Source organism: Macaca fascicularis, chromosome 12 (genome assembly GCF_037993035.2).
Source record: "Macaca fascicularis isolate 582-1 chromosome 12, T2T-MFA8v1.1".
NCBI classification, from domain to species: domain Eukaryota; kingdom Metazoa; phylum Chordata; class Mammalia; order Primates; family Cercopithecidae; genus Macaca; species Macaca fascicularis.
Window position 1 is genome coordinate 110,935,004 of NC_088386.1, and position 21,106 is coordinate 110,956,109.

At 36.6% G+C, this 21,106-nt stretch overlaps 1 protein-coding gene across 1 annotated transcript in view; it reads right to left on the minus strand.

Moving 5' to 3' along the window:
• ABCA12 (ATP binding cassette subfamily A member 12) overlaps positions 1-21,106 on the minus strand; it is a 213,383-nt gene that overhangs the window by 118,889 nt on the left and 73,388 nt on the right. Inside the window, exons 3-6 of the mRNA XM_005574203.5 lie at positions 15,529-15,682; positions 5,988-6,079; positions 3,909-4,006; positions 1,048-1,233 (exon numbers count right to left, since the gene is read on the minus strand). Of these exons, the coding sequence (XP_005574260.3) occupies positions 1,048-1,233; positions 3,909-4,006; positions 5,988-6,079; positions 15,529-15,682 (530 nt within the window). The remainder of the gene's footprint in view (positions 1-1,047; positions 1,234-3,908; positions 4,007-5,987; positions 6,080-15,528; positions 15,683-21,106) is intronic.

Consider the following 21,106-nt stretch of genomic DNA (forward strand, 5'->3'; position numbering starts at 1 on the left):
CCTGTAGTCCCAGCTACTTGGGAAGCTGAGGCACAAGAATCACTTGAACCTGGAAGGCGGAGGTTTCAGTGAGCTGAGATAGCACCATTGCCCTCCAGCCTGGGTGACAGAGTGAAGCTGTGTCTCAGAAAAAACAAAAAGCAAAACAAAACGAAAACAAAGACATGGAATCAACCTCAATGCCCATCCGTGGCAGACTGGATAAAGAAAATGTGGTACACATACACCATGGAATGCTATGCAACCATAACAAACAACGAGATGATGTCCTTTGCAGGCAAATGGATAGAGCTAGAGGCCATTATCCTTAGCAAACTATGCAGGAACAGAAAACGAAATACTGCGTTTTCTCACTTATAAGTGGGAGCTACATGACGAGAACACATGGACACAAAGAGGGGAACAACAGACACTAGGACTTACTTGAGGGTGAAGAGTGGGATGAGGGTGAGGATCAGAAAAAATAACTACTGAGTACTAGGCTTAGTACCTGGGTGACAAAATAATCTAGACAATAAACCACTGTGACATGAGTTTACTTATATAACAAACCTGCAATATGTGCCCCTGAACCTAAAATAAAAGTTTTTGAAAATTCACAATTAAAGAAAAAATAGCTTTTCAAACTAGGTTTGAAGTCAGTGAGAAAAATAAAAAGATTTTACCCATTATTCTAAATTCTGACAGTTATATGACTGTGATAATTTCATTATTAAACTTGTATCATAGCCTGAGTAATCTCACCTAAAGATCTCAGAGAAAACAATCAAACTTCATTTACTGTAGAGCAAAGCCATATTTTATTTAAAAGGTGTGTCCACATTAACCGTAATGTAATATTTTTGGTTTAGCATTGAAATCATTTCAGCCTTTCACATTAAATATGTAATATTACTTAAAATTAAACTTTGTGTGCAGATGTCTATGCGAGGAAAACATGCCTAAGGTAAACAAATATCCCAGTCAGCATTTCCCAGTCTACATAGGCTATAGAATTGCCCTTTAATTCATGTTGAGTCACTTTGTACATCAAAGATCTACACTCACCTGGGAGAACTGTTTGTTTAGTTCTTGGAGAGAAGACTCTAAAAGGGTCATGTTAGAAAGGCAAAATTTGTTAAAAATATTTCTTCCTAGAAAGGTCCAAGAGAAGGCATCATCCACAATGTATCCTGGATAGCTATCACACAGTTCTCTTCGTATATCTTCTGAAGTTGAATTTTGCTTTAACAGCTAAAAGCATGTGTGAAAAGAGTAAAATATGAATGTTAATAATTGTAGATGTTCAAATATTCTAGTCTTCAAGGAATCTAAGCGGTCTTCAAAATAGCCATTTTAAGGTCCTCCATTATAGCAGCTATTAAAATAACAATGAAGAACATATAATTTACCCATGAGAACTTGTAGAGTGAATGCATGAATGTGGTAAATTCTTGTCATTGTTATTATTTAAATGACTTATATATGATTTATTTGATTGAACTCATTTCTTGTCTCTGACTAGAAAACCTCAGTATACAGAGTCTTTGCTTATAAAAATCTTCATGCATAAAAATCTTATTCATTTTTTCTGGACATTGAGCAGCGGTGTCCTAACTCAGGTGTCCTAACTCTTCATGACACTCATGGGAAACTGGTTGTGATCTTTGGAAGACTTCCAACAGAAGGAGCTTCGAGGTCTATTCCTAGGATGAACAGTGTCTATTTACAGAAGTGTACAAATATAGATTGCTTCATTTGCAAAGCAATTCTTCCATCTAAGTCTTATATATAGAAAGAAAAAGGAAAACATATATGAAAATATATAATAGCAGTCATAACTACTAGAAGTAGTCACTGGAAATCATTTTCATAATGGAATCATCATCATCTCCCTATATATTCATAATTCAGGCCAGTCATGATGTAGCAGTATTTTACCAATAATATTGATCATATTTACCATTATTAAGTTGTTTAGATATTTACAGAGCTAATGATAGTTTGTTGTCAGACTTAAGGGGTCCATCTTAATAATTAATTCTTAATGCTCCATGAGGTGAGGCCAATTTCATCCTCCTCTTAAGTGTATATTACAAAATATACATGCTACCTTCTAGTGACTCAAATTCTACAAGTAATGGAACAAGACAGAATCCATTTATCTAGGATGTACTATAAGTGTTAGGCCTTCTAGTCATTCATCCATATCCCTCTTCTAACAGTCCACATAAACTCACCCCAAAATGATTTCTCTACTCATTCTTGCAAGTGTTGCAGAAAGCAGTAAAGAGAAAGAAAGAGGAATCAGAGAGATTGCTGACACAGGCATCAATATATCATCCTAATTTTTACATCTCTTCCCTGCTCCAACTACTCTAAAAATATGTATCCATACATAGAAATTTCATTTTTGGCTTATCTCCCCTGGATATATAGCTCTGTGCTGCCTCACAAAATTCTGAAATTTTATTCCATATGAGAAAGAGAACTTGGGAGTTTCAATACGATAAAGTAGCATTTTGGAGAATAGCATTGCTCTTCTAGATATTAAAGAATTTATCTGATCCAATGCAAGACTGTCTACTTCTAGGAACCAATATGGAAGAATTAGAATGGAATAGAATAACGTTCTCTAATTTATACACTGTACTTGATTGGGGGAAGCTTTAGACTGGAATTAACTGGGCATATTGAGAGACTTCTATGCCAGACAAAAAACATTAGAAACCTCAAATATTACGTAAACTAGACTTTCAATGTCTATTTTGGACAGATTGAAAAGTCCTCTATTTTGGCCAGCATGGGCAGAGTTGATGAGTGTGATGCCATTTCCTGGAGTCCACTTTTGTGCTGGCCTTTGACTCATTTATATAACTCAGTTTATTGAGATGCCTCAGTTGTACAGAGTGTTAATTTAAGTATAACTAACGAAGACATATTCAGTAGCAGTGGTTATGGTTATTGGAATATTAATAAACTTTAAAGACATGTCTCATGATCAGATAAAAGAAATGGTTTCTATACAAGACATAGATATATTATTAAAAATGCTTGTGGTGTGTGTGTGTGTGTGTGTGTGTGTAGATGATATGGGGAAGGAGAAAAGAAAGGTAAGTGGGATAGAGAGAGAGAGAGAGAGAATAGTATCTCTAATGCTAAATGTTGAAAATGATGTCTTTTCATTTCTAAAGAGCACATAAAACAAGACTTAAATACCTATGGGACCAGCCAAATAACTTAAATATATGAATCTGGCCAGATGAAAGACAATAAGGAGAAGTGGGGATTGTAGTTACAAAGAGCACGTGTTCTGCTTAAAGGCATGCACATTCAATGTCTTAAAATCTCCGTACACACACTCACACACACATTTAGCTCAGAGGCTGCCAGTTCACACCTCTGATAGAAATTATGTTCATTATCTTGCAATCTGGGAAATCTTAAAGTGGACAGTCTCTAGGAAACAGAGAAATCCATAGGTAAGCTCTCTAAAATATGCTAAGAAAAAGGATTTTCCTACTTCGGGGTAATATTTTCCTTAGCTCTAATTTTTCCCAAAACTTGATTAGTATGGATGAGGCAGCAAATTCGAAGAGCATTTTAACTTCATTTGATCTTTTTTTCTTTCCTGTTTCAGAAAATTAAAACATGACATATAATGCCACTCTAATTTCTTATTAAATGAAAACTTTAAGTTCAATTAAGGGACTTAACAGGGAAGTAAATAAATACTCAAGATCTTAAGGAATTCAGAATGTCTTACAATTAAGCTGTTTATTGAAGAGTTCCTAAGAAAAGAAGTTGCCTAAGATACTACTCTAAATAGGAAAGGTGCTCCAAACATCTTGCTATTTGAGAGATCCTTCTATTAACCTAAAAGGCCTATGTTGAATCACTCTACTCATTACAAAACTGAATCAAGTTACCTTTTCCAAGCCAAGAATTCGTGCGAGCACTTGACTGCCATTGAAAGTATATGTTCTGGGACTTTCCAAATCAGAACTTGGACTGGGAAATACTGTGGCTGTAATTAAAGAAGGAACAGATTGGCATTCCAAACACACACAAATGCACAGGACTGCATGAGAATCCATAAACATCATTTGTGACCTCATATACCCTACAGCAAGGATGTGCTCAAATGTGCCTCTTCCATGAACATTTTATGCTGGAAAAATGGCAAATTCCATGAGTTTTTCTTTTCATATAAAATTGTGATGGCTTTGGTCTGTTCTTATTTTTTTTCCAATCATTTAGACGTCATTTACTTTCATTCCAGTCTGTGACATTAAACTTCATCACCAATATTATTGCCCAATAAACCGAATCATTTCTGTGCAGGCCTGGAGGATTTGAGGTACCTACACTAGCTCCACAGATCCATCATATCCAACATCTGTTCAAAGGATCTGCCAATGCACATCTGGCGATAATGATCTTTTCTTTTAATTATCCAATTGGGACACTGAAATCTGCTTAGAATCATAAATTCCTTTCTCCAAGTGGTTTCTGAATAATATTTTAGATCAAATAAATGGGATAAAGCAATTAGCCTGGACTACAGTATACTCTAATTAAGTAATTCCCAATGCATCTTCATCTAGTATTGTTTATTTATGATGTAGCAGAGTTTTCTGGGTTTGGAGCATTAGCTAGAAGACTACATTCGTATCTATAACATGGATGTTCATTAAGCCAGTATATTGACTTTTATAAATTTAATACAGAAGTCTTTTGTCATCCTCAGAGCAAAGAATCTTAATATTCAATGGTACCAGTGACTCATCAGCAGTAGGGCCTAGGCTTTATTTTAGTGCCCATGGGACGGAAGAATTTGCCATCTGATTCCTTTAGACTATGGAATATATTTGTGAGATAACTGGCCAGAGTGAGAAACATAATCTGTGGCTACCAAGCAAAGCAAAACTTACTAGACCATAACATTATAACCTTATTTCTATGGTGCTTTAACCTACTCAGCCAAACACCCACAGATCATTCATAACAGAATATTAACTCCTCAAAACCATTCACCACCATGTTCCTACTATATTAACACGGGACTTTTTTTTTTTTTACTTGCTCCATCAACTTGCATTGGAATGTTATTTAATATCATAAAGTCTTAAATATCCCATGACCTTTTTAAAGAAACTCCCTTTTTATCCAGAGCACCAGCCATATTTCAACATACAGGAATCTTGTTTTGTTCACTAATATATCCCCAGCCCCTAAGACAGTGGCTGCTTAGTATTAGGGACTTAATAAATATTTGTCAGATGAATGTGAGCCAGTCATGCTGTTTAAAGCATTTATTTTTTTAACATGTGGCTTCTAATCAGTGTTTCTCAAGTCCACTTGGAATTGAATCAGTTGTGCCTAAGGCTCAGGAATGCAGCTTTTGAGGGAGTAACTCAGGAAGATTCTCTGCACGTGTAATTTGAGAGCTACTGGCCCAGATGTGAAGCAAGTCCACAGTCACACTGAAGACTGTGATACTGAGCATTAAATGTGAGGAAGAAGTGTACAGCTGAAAGAGTACTGGCCTGCAAGTCCTTCTAATGCCAGCTCTGCTGTATGGCTATAGACACAGCGCCTAACTTTGCTGAGCCTCATATTTTTCATCTGTAAAATGGAAAATCTAGACAAACCTCTGAGATTGTTTCCAATAATTTTATTAATGAGCTTTCTAGCCCATCCCCGCATCATCTCATTGCAGACAACATAAGAGTCTAGAGTCAGTTCTGGGAAGTGGTGCAATTCTCAACATGTAGGCTTTTGCTCCTGTAGGGTATTTCAGTAAGAACTTAATTTCTAATTATTCTCGACACCTTTGCGTAATTGCACTGCCATACTCAGGCAACCATGAGGAACATTTAGATCTCTCAGGGATATTCTAAGCATTCCATCTTTGTTTGAAAAGTTTAAAGTATAAACCTTTCAAAGATTAGACCTTTACTGTTCCATAAGGCTTGTTCTAAACTCTACAGAAGAAAATAGCTTACCTAGTGATGCATGCCTTCTTTCTGGAACTTGGGTGCTCTGGAATGATAAATTGCTGTCCTTATCCAGGTTGGATGACTTTCTCAGAATCTCACTAGAGAAGAAAACGCAAGAACTCTGTAACTTCTCCCACATTAATTTTAGTTAGTTACAGCAATGTATTATGTGGCAGATTCCAGGGCTGTCTGAGGACTTTCAAATATTTAATATAGTTTCCAGGATTTTAATGGAAGAATTCACCTAACCACACACCAATGAATATATAAGGTCTCTTATGAAGTATATTTTTATTCAGAGAAAATGGCCTAGATGATGTTTAAAATAGTTATTTTTACTTTAATCTTGTAGAACGGACATTTAAAAAGACATTAGAGATAAATACTTAAAATATGTATGATATATATTTTTCTTTTAAAAAGTTGATAAGTTCCAAATAAATGAGAATCCAAGAGTGCTTTGGGGACTGAAAGAAAGGTCTGCTTATTTGTCAACATTAAAAGAAAAATAACTTTTCTATGTTAAATTATAGATGGCCTTTTAAAGATTTTCAACACAGATGCAAGGAAGAAGAAAAAGGTCAAATATATATTGAATACCCAGTATGTGCCAGGAATTATGGTTGATGTCATCACAGATGGCACCAGGTATAAAAAGAATAACATTAAAATAAATTTTCCATTGCACTGAATGTGTCAAGGCAGTAATAATTACATTATGGTGCCAGGAATCCCTGTACAACATGATCACACTAGGTTTTGGAAGAAAACATTGCTGGGCCTTCCCACAATTAGTAATCCCCTCTTTTCTAAAAATTCACTTTTTGCTTAGTTTATTATTAAAATGGAGATGATCACATTTTCTTGAAAACTGGATGTATCAAAAAGCATGTGCCTAAAATAAGTATGTATGTTTCAAAAATAAAATCAGTCTAAATGCCAGGATGCAAATAATTTTTAGAATTCCAAAAAGTTGGTGAATTTTATGGAGTTATTTATAAAAACCTTGAGGTACATAACAATGGCTATAAAAAGATAATGGAAAAGCAAGAAATTCTGCTTACTACCGTGGTTCAATTTGACTTCTGTTTTAGAAAGAAGATCTGAATCCTGGTTCCAGGGTACTTTGTGATTTATAATTGGAAAAAGAAAAAGAAGTGATATTTGTTTTCATTCCCTAGTGTTTTTCCAATATTCTCCATGAAATGTACTTTTTGGTCCAAAAGTTCTGCATTCTTAATATATATTTGAATTATTCATGACCCTGACTGTATGCCCCTAAATCTTTTTACATTCCTTATGCTGACTATGTGGAAGGGAAAACTGTTCAGGTAAAAATAAGAACTGACCTGAACATTTTCCCTTTTCTCAAAAAGAAGTTTTAGAAAGTTTGAGAAACTCGAGTTTACTTTTCTTTTTCTCAACCTTTTTTTTAGTTTGGCTTGAAATCCTACGAGGACTATTGAATATCAACACATTTTGAAAACAAAAGCAAAAACTGCCTTCATAAAAATTTTAAGGACTAGGGACAGCAACAAAAATGAAAGGGAGGATGACGAAGATCAAAATGAGCAATGAAAGAGCAAGAGAAAATAGACTGAATAATGAATGGTGGTGAGGAAGTGGGAAAAAAAAGAAAGAAGAGGCAATAGGAAACTGAGAAAGTGTGCTCTTGGAGAAGCAAAAGCTGCATCTGCCCCACAGAGGACGCTTCACTCATCTTCCCACATTCAGATAACAAACCTAAAATGACTCCCACAAATAGCATTTAAACACCATGGAAAGACAAACTCATTCCCTTCCCAGCAAGCAGCTGGCTCTGCAGCTCTGAGCTTGCTCCCCAGTAAAATGACTGCTCCTAGACAAGGACCCACAGCAGCTCCCATTCTAACAGCGCTTTTCTCTCACCAGGAAGTGCCCAGTATGACGTGGTTGCCCACATCCTTTTATATAGCCTTAATGTGTCCTTTTTTTTTTGGAAGTGAGAGTTGGATATCACTTGTGCTTTGCTGTTCCCCTTCCTGAAAATGTTCTCCAGCTTCATTTTGCATTGACAAGGTGCAGTGTGACAGCATGTGTCTATTCCCATTACACATCAAAACTGTTTTCTTTAAACTCTTAAAATTGAAACCACAAAATAAATGTGCAACAGTGTATGTGCGTAAAAAGATGAATTAATGCTGTCAGTTGAAACACAGCTTACTTCCCCCCCAAACAAAGGCAATTAATTCTATTAACTTCCTATTAACCTACTTAAAGAGGGCAAGAAAGTAGCTGGTGTTACTGAGTTAATGGCATTCCCTGAAGTTTCTAATGAGCAGGATCATGCTTATAGACAAAGCACTACATGCTTCTTAGAACAGTGGTTGAGAAATAGCACCCTTCCCATTATTTCACACAAGCACTTAGTGCACACACTTATGTCATATCTATCTGTACCTATTCCCACCACTTTTTCTATTTCCGCTGTGACATCTTTGGGAAAAGCTGCCATGTCTTATTTATCTTTATATTCCCGATATCTAACATAGTGTAGGACCATAAGATCTGATGGCTGATTAAATAAAAAGAGACCATATTGTTGGGGTATGGCAGAAAGTACTTTAGAGTTAGAAGATATCTTTGGAATTTCAGCTCTCTCTTTCTAAAAGATTCCAGCCATTGTCTCCTTCATCAGCAAATTAGCAATGGTAACACCTACCTTGCAAGGTTGTTGTATGACATGAGGTGTGTGTACCAAGAGTCTCTCTTGGCCCTGTCATCATAGGTACTCATCAATATTAGCTCTTGGTCAGAGTACCCATACAAGATGTTGCAAAGATGCAACCTTCACCATCAGTATGGAACTGGAGGCCCATACTTTAGATGTAATCCCTTCAGAATCCTAGAAACTTCAAAAGCTCCAGATACCAAATGGATGTACCCCATTATTTTATAGATCTGGAACCTACAAGTATTGACTAGTGATATGGAATGAGGCACAGGCCCTCACCCAGAGTTGTATAACCCCTTCCTCATTTTATGGATTTATGTAACTTCTTTATCTATTTATGAGATAAATATTCCACCAGTAGTGTGTACCAATTTCCCCCTTTTTAGACTGTAAGGTTCTTAAGAAAAGCCTACAGTGTACTGTGTTGGCAGGTAGTAGGATGTTTAGCACATGACAAGCACTGGATACTTGATAATGAAGAACGTTACTTGGAACAACTTACCACTAAAGCATCTTTTTTTAAATGGCTGTGGCCTGCTCTCCATTGTTGCATATCTGATTCTGCAAGGATTCTTAGAGAAGGAAACACCCAGCCATAGTCCCAAAGTTACCATCTTACATTGTACCTACCATATTCATTTAACTCACCGACATTGACTACGTTCTTATTTATGTAAAATAATGGGCAAGTAAAACAAGATTTTACAGGGATTATGGTACATTAAAGAGAATAGCTAAGTAAGGACCAGCACAAAGGAGGACTGGAACACATGACAGGGCCCCTAAATCTGAGTTAGTACCATTTGTATTTCTTATAGAGCAAGATTCTTACTCACATCCTTAATGGAAGCCTCTTGCAACCAGAAAAATTTTTCCTTCAGCCTTCTAATAGCCCAGTAGTTCTCAAGTGTGGATAATTCCCCCTACCCCAGGGGACACTTGACAATGTCTAGAAAGATATTTGAACTTGACAATATCTGGAAACATATTTGATTGTCACAACTGTGCGAGGAGCGTCACTGACATCTAGTGAGTAGAGGCTAGGGGTGATGCTGAAACATCCTACAATGTACAACACAACAAAGAATTATCTGGTCCCAGTTATCAGTAGTTGAGAATCAAGGCTGAGAAACCCTGTACTAGACTATGACAGATAATGGAATTATTGAACTCATCCCCATTTCCAGTCCCCATGACCACATCAAATCAGGAGAGATGAAAGTCCTACTCAGGAGCTCTAAATAGCTCCAAGGAAGTCTCAGAGACTCTGTCTCATACTGGATATCTCTGGGAAGTATATGAAAGTATTGCACAAAACTTAGCTGTCCCCTGAATTTGGGACATAGGCCCATCTGATTCCAGAAAATTCAACCCTCTAGGTGAACCAACAAAACCTGAGTCAAACACCAAGTGGCCCATGGCATCAGTTTACTAACTTTTACTGGACCCAGCCACATGCACAGTACCATGGGCGTGGCTCAGGGCCTCTCCTCTAAGATGGTGAAGATGTAGATTCTGCCTCAGTGACATTTGTAGGGCTCTGTTTTGGAGTGGAACTCAATACGGGAAACATTTTGGATTTAAGAATTCCATCATTCTGAGGGGAAAAAAAAACTAAGCACTGAATAGATTTTACTTGTTCTCAGACATGTCTACCAATAGTTACTTCCAGGAAATGTCACATTTATATATATATCGTCTTAATGGTAAAATGCATGTACTTCTACTGGGTGTTTTTTTTCCTATGAGTAGGAAACATCAGTACCTGTGTAAGTGATACTGTGTGCCATGGCATAATCTATAAGAGGAATTCCTATCAGGAAAGGGACATATGGCAAATCCTGGAAAGAAAATTCTGACATTCTTTTTTGTCTCTAAGGGTTAGTTAAATTTACATATGTATTTTTTCTCATTTCCCCAGAATTAGAATTACATGGGTATGTAGTGGCACCTGGAAACATACGAGATTTGCTGTAAGTCTAGTTCTGATCCCACTTCCAGATGACATTTATCATTAACTTTTAACTGAAAATAAGGAATAAGGACACTGTAGTGGTTTGAGGCCCCCTCAGTAATTTGACGCAGTTGTCCTTCCTGGATATCCCAAACAGAAGTCACCCACAGGAAAATTTTAATTGTTTTAATTATTCATATTTCATCCTGACCTTCATTCCCTAAGGGTCATCCATACTTCAGCTATGGATATCTGTCCACATTCAAAACATATGTCTCTCATAGGTGGCCCAGTTACAATCCAACAATAGGTATCAGTGAAAACATTAAGATTTAGAAATGTCTTAATATGTTACTGTGTCCTAGGGTTTTCTATATTCTTAGGAAAAACTTTGGAGTTAGTTATAGTATATAGTGGGTAGAGGCCAACTAATACATTTCCAAAATTTGTTGGGCTATTATTATGGGCAGATCAGGGGGTATCCTACATGTGCCAGCAACACACAGAATATCGGGAGAAGGAGATAACACCACTGTATCTCACAGATGACACTGTGCAGATTATGTTCTACCTAACCATGAAACAAGCAGACTAATTTGGCAACACTGCAAGGAAATGTGTAATCTCTCCATCACAGTAGCAAAGCTATCGGCCTATTCCCGTAAGACAACTATGCAAGTGACTCTATTTTTCCCTTTCGCTGAATTCTGGCATTCTTTCTCCATGACCTATCTCAAATATACATTCTGCTATTCTGGTAACCACCACCCCGTCTGTTCTCCACGACCACACTCTTAAAAGCCTCTGAAAGAACTCTCCTGGCATCTGCCCACCCACACCTATCTCCACTTCACTAATATACTCTCCAGTAAGATCCATATTCCTCAGGCAGAAACAATGTGTTATGGTACCTGTGAAACTATTCACCATTTGTTGTGTAATATTCTGGGCACAGTGAGACTGAAACAGACATTCATTACATTCACCATGTTATATGGCAGTTTACCTGTTATCTTGTCTCTACTTCTCTCTTTCCCACTTGAACTGTAAGTTTATATAGGGCAAGACATATGCCTCATTCATTTCTGTATCTGTAGTGACTTGCATAGCCTCCAGCATGCTGTATGAATTCAGTATGTTCTTATTGAATGAATGGTTGGGCTTATATAATAATTAAGACATTCTTCTACTTTGTTTTTGATAAATAAAATGTTAACCATTCTTTTTTTACTTTTATCAATTTTATTTCATAATTATCAATATCTCTGTTTAAATTACATGTAATTATGTTTTAATTCATGTATCTCTTTGTGGTTTTAACTATGTAATAACAAAAATGTAATACTAACACAAGCTAGAGGAAAGTTTTAAAACTCTTAAATTCTTTTTGCCTTTTCTTTTTATGCTGATTTTAGCTAAAATGGTTACCAAATGATTATAAATTAATCTAAAATTAATACAAGAAGAGACCTCTACATCCTTTCTCATCTATATAACCAAATGAAGGCAAACATCTATTTTATTTCCAGTTATCTTACACTCCTAATAATATCTTTTGGTTAGTTTCTAAGCTCATCCATGTTTTTCAATATTAAACCAAAGCTTGACACTTTAAAATTTGACCTAACTAAACTCTGATTAAATATTTTTTCAAGTTCTGCAGGAGCCATACAATAGGAGCAGAGGTACGAATTTAGAAGCCGCAGGTCACGAACGAGTGTCAACAGAAATAGGGAGCAAATCCACAGAGGCAATTGCCCCCAGGATCTGCAGGAAAGCTGAATCCCTTCTCCAAATAATGACCCTGTATGCTCTGGGGAACGATCTTTGCCATTCGCCAACTGTGTGAGCAATGGCACATGGCCAGGGTCTCCCACGGTGCTGATAGATTCTGAGAGGCAGTGTAAGGAGGAAAGAAAAGGGTAAGATCTGTGATATTGGATCATCTGTTGTGCAAATGAGCAAGAAAACTGTAAATGTAATTGTTTCTTTTTTCAGATAGCTAGTTAGAGTCAATGCTGAGTACAGTGTTGGATTTTTTTTAAACATCTCATCCTGAAGCTAATGCTTAGAGAAGTATGAATTTAATAACAGAAGGCTGGTGCCAGACACAAAATCACATCAAAACACTTGGCGACTGGCCAACAAGTAGTGACTGCAGTGTGATCACGTCTTTCAGAAGAGCATTCTATTAAAAGAAACATGGCAGGCCTCTTTTGATGAGACCAAAGGTGGCATTTTTTCCCCTCACTGATAGAACAGAAAAGGAAGACGGTTTTGATTTCTAATGAGGCTACGCTGGTGAATCTTCCTTCACTACAGGGAAGCAATTTTAGTGGAATTGTTTATCCGATAAAATATATGCCAGTTTCATTGCACAGCTATATAAAGCATAAAAGCTAATAGCATGATGGGAAATATCATTAATGCAATTTTATTATTGTATATAATTTTCTAAATTAAACTCCAATTACTTAGTAGTTTAGAGAAAATAGTGAATATACAGCAATATACAACTTGAGCTAGACAAACTACCTGGAGATGAGACTAAAACTAAGTAAAGCAGACATGATCAGCCATCTACAGAATAATCAACAGATGATAAAATAAACGTGGACTTTAATCCTCCTTCCATAACCAACTCAGTGTCTCATCTCATGCAACCCCATGAGTTTGGTTCTCTGTAAAATTAGACAGACAAATACTTCTTTAGAGGGAACTATAGTCGTCTACTTCTTAGATACTGTTAATTATGTCCCTTATAGTTCTTTGTAAAATGGTAATCCAGTTTGTAAATGATGGACATTAATTTTTCTCATAGCTCCTCTAATGCCTGGTTCACACAATGTCCATCTCAAGTAAACCTCTTTGTGAAGATTTACCTGATGACCCCAGCTGAAAGCTCTCTTTCTGCTTTAAGTATAGAGGGTGCCTTCCTTCAGCTTCCCTCTGGCACTCTTCATTGTACTATCTCCTATTATTGTTACTGATTTAACGTTTTCCCTCCCCTGCTAGAACATCAGCATATATTATTCCTAATTCATCACTCACTTAGTGACAAGCATAGAGACCATCAACACTGGAACAAGAAGGAATGCCATTTTTCTTTGCATCCCACCTTTGAACTGATTATACAAGAGGGAATAGACCCTAGCTGGCTGTGGTCTTCTTACAGAATTAATTACACACTGGTGCTCATTGAGGTCATACTTGCATATGCCTAGAACTGTGCCGTTCTCGTAGACAATGTGTCATGTCATGTCATTTCCCGGCTAAAAACTTTTGGATGGTTTCTCCTTATACTAAACACACAATGCGAATCCCCTTACCTTTTCTTTCATGATCGGTTCTGCATGCTCTGGTCTCTGAGGTTCCTTTTCTACATATCCCAATCCCTTTCCTCATCCCTTGCTGTGTTGCAACCATGTTAGCTGACATTTTGCTCATCTAAATGGTTGGGTTTGTCCCCACCTCAGGATCATTTGCTGTTTCTCTGCATGCAACACTCTCTTCCAGATATTCATATGCTGCTGCTGGTTTTTCCTTGTCCTTGGTCTCTACCAAAATGTCACTTCTATCAGAGGCCTTCTTTTGACATTCTATTAAATCCCTACTTTACAATTTCTACCTGTTAACCTACTTTATTTTCTCACTAGCACACTCTTTATTATTAATTATGCTATTTATTTATTTGATCATGCTGTTGCTTTCTCTTCCTTTAGAATGCAAGTAACAACAGGATAGAGAAATTGTTTTATTCACCTCTGTATCCCAGTGCCTAGAATGGTGCCTGGCACATAGAAGCCTCTCAGTCTATTAATCTATTTTTTAAATAGATTAATGAATGAACGAATGGACATCAGATTGTTTTAAGCATCAAGCCTAATTATTGAAACAACAAAATCAGTGTGAATCAGCAACCCAACAATTAGGGGTTCCAAGTTGTGTCTCATGACAATTCTTAACATGTTTATATTTTTTGCTAAACAGGTTGCAGTTGCGCTCTTAAAGTATCACCTATATTATTTGATGACCAAAATCATGAGAATGGTATTAAAAGAGAAATTGTGCTACATGCTAAGGAATTTAGTATTAAAGTTTGGCAACTAAATATCTACGATTATAGATAAATATAATATTTTCTTGAGAGACACTCAAAAAATATCTCTAACAGAGAATTAGTTCTTGGTTGATTCAAGATTACAATATTGTTTTCAGTTCTGAAGACAGATAGGCTTCTGGGAGTCTCTTTAGGTTTAGAATCCCAGGAAGGAAAATTGAAGTTGTAAAGTCAGGTTGTTAATAGTTCAGATTCCCTATTCATTCTTCAACTGCTCCTTACACCCTACAGTAGAACACGCAATAACCTCATTTAAAGGTTGTCATTCAATTATGTATACTTTTAACTTTATTACTTTGAATTTCAGCACCCTTAATTTCTTTTTTTGCACTTCTGGGTTTTATTGTATCTGAAAGTATCACGCAGGGTAGTACCAGTATGTCATTCTTGCAGGATGATGGCCATGACACTTATCCTACACTTATGACATCTTATGCTTGTGACGAGTCTCAGGCAATGTGTCACTGATAATTTAAGGTTGGATAGAGAATCTTTGAGGGATGTAAAGGAGGACTACCTTAGTCACCCATCTTATAAAGCAAATTTGAGACATTCACCCAAAGTAGATTGTACTCAATCTCACATAAACACAGTTATTCCAGTTTGTACCTACTTCGTTATTTCATATTTAGATCATCACATTTATAGACATAGAAAACAAACTTGTGTATCTAAGTTTGCATGGCTTCCTGGCCTATCTCATAAGGAAACAAGGTTTGAGATCTCAGAGTAATTGAACACACTTGAGAAGTGCCCCCACCTGTCTTTAAATAGTGCAGCATCAATCCCTTTCCTACGAAGCAGGTCCTGTGGGCCATAGGGGGTGTCTTTGCATTTAGAGTCTGTGTCACATAGTAGGGTCTGCAGGAATGGGAAGAATCCAGTACTAGGAAGGTTTCGAGGTGCGAGGTAACCTAAAATTTAAAAAAAAAAAAAAAAAAAAAAAGCAGTCATTACATCACGATGGCACATTTGCCTGGGAAAGAACATAAATGCAGCAACTCTGCTTTATGAAGTTACCTCCTGGATTACCACTATCCACGTCCCCCAGCCGAACCCCAACTCTGCAACTAACATTCACCACTAAGTAGTAGTCTTGGAGGGTGTTATGTTTAACTTCCCTTTTCTAGATTTGCTAATATGTATAAAAACACTTAAAAACGCCTGGTTACCCCATGAATTCCCTTCCTGGGATTTATTCTAAGGAAATATTTATGAGTAGTTGCAAGAATATTTGCCAGAATGTTTTAAAAATAAATCACAGTGTATCCACATGATAAAACACAATGCAGCCAATACAAATGTTGTCAATTAATACAAAAAGTATTTATAACACATTGTTAGTTTAAAAGAACAGATCAGAAAACAGTATGAACAGAAGAGTCCTAATCTTTTAAAATACACACACACACACACACACACGTGTATTAAAAAATCCAAAAGATTGTATCACCAAAATTTGATTCATGGCTTTTTTCCTGGGTAGTGTATTTCATTTTATTTTCTTCCTTTTGACTGTATATTAACTATGTTTTATCACAATTTACATGTCTTCTTTTGTGATCAAAGTAGGTATAAATGCAGCTATTCTTCCAAAAACCAGGAGCTATTTTTGGTCTCTTTAAAATTTAACATTTTAATTATCCTAGATACACAACTTCTTTTTCCGATTTAAAAACCAATAGTGAATGGTATGAATGAAAATGCAAATTTTCTCCAAAATTAAAGTCATACAAAACAGTAATTTTAATAGTAAGGGGTTTTGTAAACTTTAACATTTGCTTTATAAAATACGACGATGGCATACACATGAGTCATGACAATAGGCAAGCTGGGAAATACACATCTTTTCACAATTAGGTTTGCTATGAAAACACTAGATTTCTTCCTTTGGGGGACTGCACAGACAATGAACTTTCAAAAAAAGGCAAATTTAGGAAAATTAAGGCTAAAAAGCAAAACTTTAATCTCCTCATGAATGTGTTAAAAAAAAAAAAAAAAAAAAAAAAAAGAGTGCCAGTACAGGTCCGTTTTCATTTTAAAGAGAAAGGAGAAAAGTGGGGAAAAAAGAGAGAGAGAGAAAGAGAATGGTAAGAGCAACATGGCCATGCATTAATCTACCAGTAGAAAGAATAAATAGGTATTTGATTCCAGTAACTTAAATACAGGTCTGTATAAAGAAAGAGCTGGGGGAAAAAAATAAAGAGGGGAAAATATGAAACCTGGCCAGAAGAAAAGCAAAGAGGGAAAAAGAGAGATTGGATAATGCTATAATGTTGACCTTAAAGATGGTAGAAAAAGCTGAAAGTCAAGGAATGTGGGGAGCCTCTAGAACTTCTAACCAGAACAATCTAGAAGACAACTTTTCCTATAGTGGGTCCAGAAGGAATGCAGCCCTGCCAACACCTTGGATTTTAGCTTGCTGAGACCAAATTCTGGACTTCTGACCTCCAGAACTGTAAAACAATAAGTTTGTGTTGTTTTAAGACACTCGTTTTGGTGTAATTTATCACAGTAACTATAGAAAAAATAGTTTAGAAAATAATGCCAGTATGAATGAAAGATTCGAAAACTCAGAAGAAATTGGAGAGAACTGAAGCCCGTCAAACTATTCACTACTTCCTTCCATGTGGACCCTCTTTGACACCAGAGAGATTGGTGCCTTTCCTAATGTTAAACCTAAGTGAAAATCACAGTGAACCAATAATGATTGCCCACCAATGTTTTCATCATATGCAATTCCCTGAATAAAATAGAGAGTAGCTGCTACACTGCCTGTTAGCTTTTCATGTCATCCCTCTGCAACAAAATTTTACCACAGTGAACTACATAAGGCAAGACCTTTAAAAGTCTGCAGTGGAGGTTCACCGTGCATGGTAATCCACTCTGTCACACAGATCTCCGCTGTAGCCTCTCACTCAGGGTGTGGGACTGCAAATGAGCTTATTCCTACTCTCTCTCAAATACATGCAGTGGCTGATTTGAATGGAAGATAGATGGAAGGGCAACAGAAAGAGATGACCAGATGACCCCTCTGCTCTATGCCACTTATCAGCGTGATGGTGTGGCTGAGTCAGGCAGTACTGAAAAAATGAGACACTCAAGAAAAGCCATATTGTAATACAAAGAGAGGGAAAGAAGGAAAAAGATGTCATGGAAAGAAGAGCTTTCAGTGACATCCAAATTAGCTTTCCTGGCATTCATTACAAATTGCAAATGATTTGAGAGGAATTTGAAGGAATTTAACCCACCACATTCTTTGGTATGATATCTACAGAGGACAAAACCTAATTTATAGGAAAATTCATCACAGAGTTTCTTTAAAAATAAACTCCCATGGTGTTGAAAGTATGGACAGTCTATTCTTTGCACAGTTTTTTGATAATGGATATTTAACGTGTTACATGGGATCGTGCAAATGAGGAATTGATTAAGGCATGCACAAGTTTCATTTAACAGAGTGCCATGCAGAACATGGATGACTTGCACTATTTATTTTACCATAATCTTTTAATCAAGGCCTATACCCTCATCAATGTAAGGGTACCTGTTGCAACAACAATGACAACAGTGATTTCTTAAGTATCTACTGTATCCCATGTACTGTGCTAGGCATGTAACATTTACTTATGTTATTCATCCTTCCTTGACATCTACAATATACTTTCTCATATACATCAACTTTTCATAAATTCTGGAAATCCTCTAGAAGTAATATCTGAATTAAATAGAATTAAATTTCCTGTAACTTTCTTGTAAAAAATATTTTTTCCATTCTCTTCCCATCTCAGTTATGTATACAAATAAAAAGAGCAATGGTGGAATCAAAACGTTAAACATTTTAAAGAGCTGCTAATTTTAACTTGAGCCCATTCTATCCTTGAAGGTGTTTCTGGCACTTTCAGGTCCTGAAATTACATTCCCTTAAGTTCCCCAGTGCTAGGATAAAGAAAAAAGAGAAGCTTCTTTCTTTCACAAAACTTCCATGCAGCAAGCATAGGAATTGCAAAATTAAGGCTAATAATTGAATGTCTATGTTCCCAGCCAAAGCACAAATTTAAGGACACAACAAGTAAAGGAAGATCATGACTGTGCAAACCATGGCAGCCCCATACAGGTAAAAAAAAAAAAAAAAAAAAAAAAAATCTCAGGCAGGGTTTTGAGATAGAGTTTGTTTAAGCAGGATAAAGTCCTTGGTACCATGATTCCCAAAAGTCTCACCCCAGGTTAACATTCATGCCCATCTCCAGGAGAAAAGCTATTGAAGAATTTGCCAGTTTCATAGGGTCAAATTCAGAAGATGTCAGCATCATCTGGGAGTAGGGTGAGGTATGTGTTGGTTGGCAAAATCCTAAGCTGGTTATGGCTTAGCTTCTCAGGGGCTCCAGGCAAAGGCAGTGAGCAGCCAGCCACCCATGGGTGGGGAGAGGTCATTCTCACTGAATGGATACAGTCTACCTCATTGACACTGTCCAGTCATAACATTGACACAGTCCACATTATTTCAAGGAGTTGAATCAAACCAAACTATAAACAATTTTGGGAACAAGCCACCAATGAACTCAGCTTTAAAGTAAATCAGATTCATTTTTCATTGCTGTAAGAATGAAACTAGAATTATAAAAACAGTTCTAAGAATTTTTTTAAATGCATGCTTTGTAAACAATTGTGATATCAATGGGTACATGTAATGTTTACCTCAAAGGGAGATCAATTTTGATTTTCCTTTTCCTTTCCTCACAAAAGACTCTATTCCAAACACTGTTAGTGTGATAGAACGTAAAGATTAGCGTGATGGTTCTCCAACTTTGATCCTTGGACCAACAACATCAGTGTCACCTGGGAACTTATTAGAAATAAAAATTTCAGATCCCACCCCAGATCTCCTTAATCAGAAACTCTGGGGGTGGGGTTCATCAATCTGTGTTTTAATAAGCTCTCTAGGTAATTCTGATGGACAGTGACGTTTGGGAACCACTGGGTTAGACTGCAAAGCTTTCCATGAGAATCAGTAAATTTTAAGCTTGTGGGCCATGCTGTCTCCATCACAATTACTAAATTTTGCAATTATAGTGTGAAAGCAGCCATAGACAATGGGTGCCTCAATGAGCCTGGTTGTATTCCAATAAAACTTACAAAAATAGGCAATAGGCTGGAATTGGCCCTCGGGCTGCAGTTGGCTGACTTCTGGGAGGATAGCCTTTCTTACAGGCATCTCCCTCCTTCTCCTGCCTTGTTCACTTCCTGTTTTCACTTTCTCCCCCCATCCTTCTTTTCCTCTTCCCTCATTGCATCTAATCGACTTAATTCTTTTTCCTCTATTTCTTAATGTTTTCTTCTTTCGTTTTCACTCACTACTTCCTCTTTTCATTCAATTTCCAACTCCTCTTTTCCCTTTTCTTCCTGCTGCTGCCTTTCCTCCCTCCTCCCCTCTCTGTATTCATTGGTGCAGCCACGTATACAATTGTCTCTCAATATCTTCCTTTACTTTGTCTTTTTCATCACCATAGAAGAATTTTGACTCACTTCCATAATAAATTCAGGAGCGCGATCCTCATTGGCACTGTCTAGAAAAGTACTATTTTCTATTTATTTTATTATTGCAGAAAGTTATGTCACAGTCTTTTCAGGAATGAAGCTACTTCCATTTGAAATCATTAGGCTTTGGAAATATTCTGTAGGGTGCCTTGGTGATATTTGTACATATTATAGTAATGGTGGAATCGGAGACTTTCCACTGTTTCATTCTGTTTTTCTCAAAACAGGTCAGAAGACAACCTAGTTGGTATTTTTATATTTCCAGGTGAAAGGCGTTTAGTCTTTACCCCAGTGAAGAATAGAATGATACATTTTGGAAGGAAAATTCTGACTTAAAAAAAAATGGAGTTACTCGTTTGAGAGCATTACATTTTTCTCAGTTTTTTTGGATACAGGGTCACAAGGGCAGAATAAGTGTTAGGTCTTCTGATCATACAAATAATGTCTCCTTGTCAAGCACCACAACAGGGATTTAACACCATAACAAGAGTACAGAATAAGACAAGCATATCCTAAACATCACCTGCAAACAATCAAATACCTAAATGTGAATTTTAAAAATATAGGAAAGGAAATGAATCTTAGACGTGTATTTGTGATAATTTATTAAAGTTTTTTTAATCTTCTTATAGTTTTCAAGCACATTTTGTTCTCAGTTACATTTGAAAAGACGATTTAAATTGTAAATAATATAAACTTGGCCTTTCAAAGTAGTTCAAAACATTGTATCAGGAGCCTGTAGATCTGTTCCTATTCTTCGCATGCACCTTTCATTTGAAGGATGAGTCTACTTACTGAGG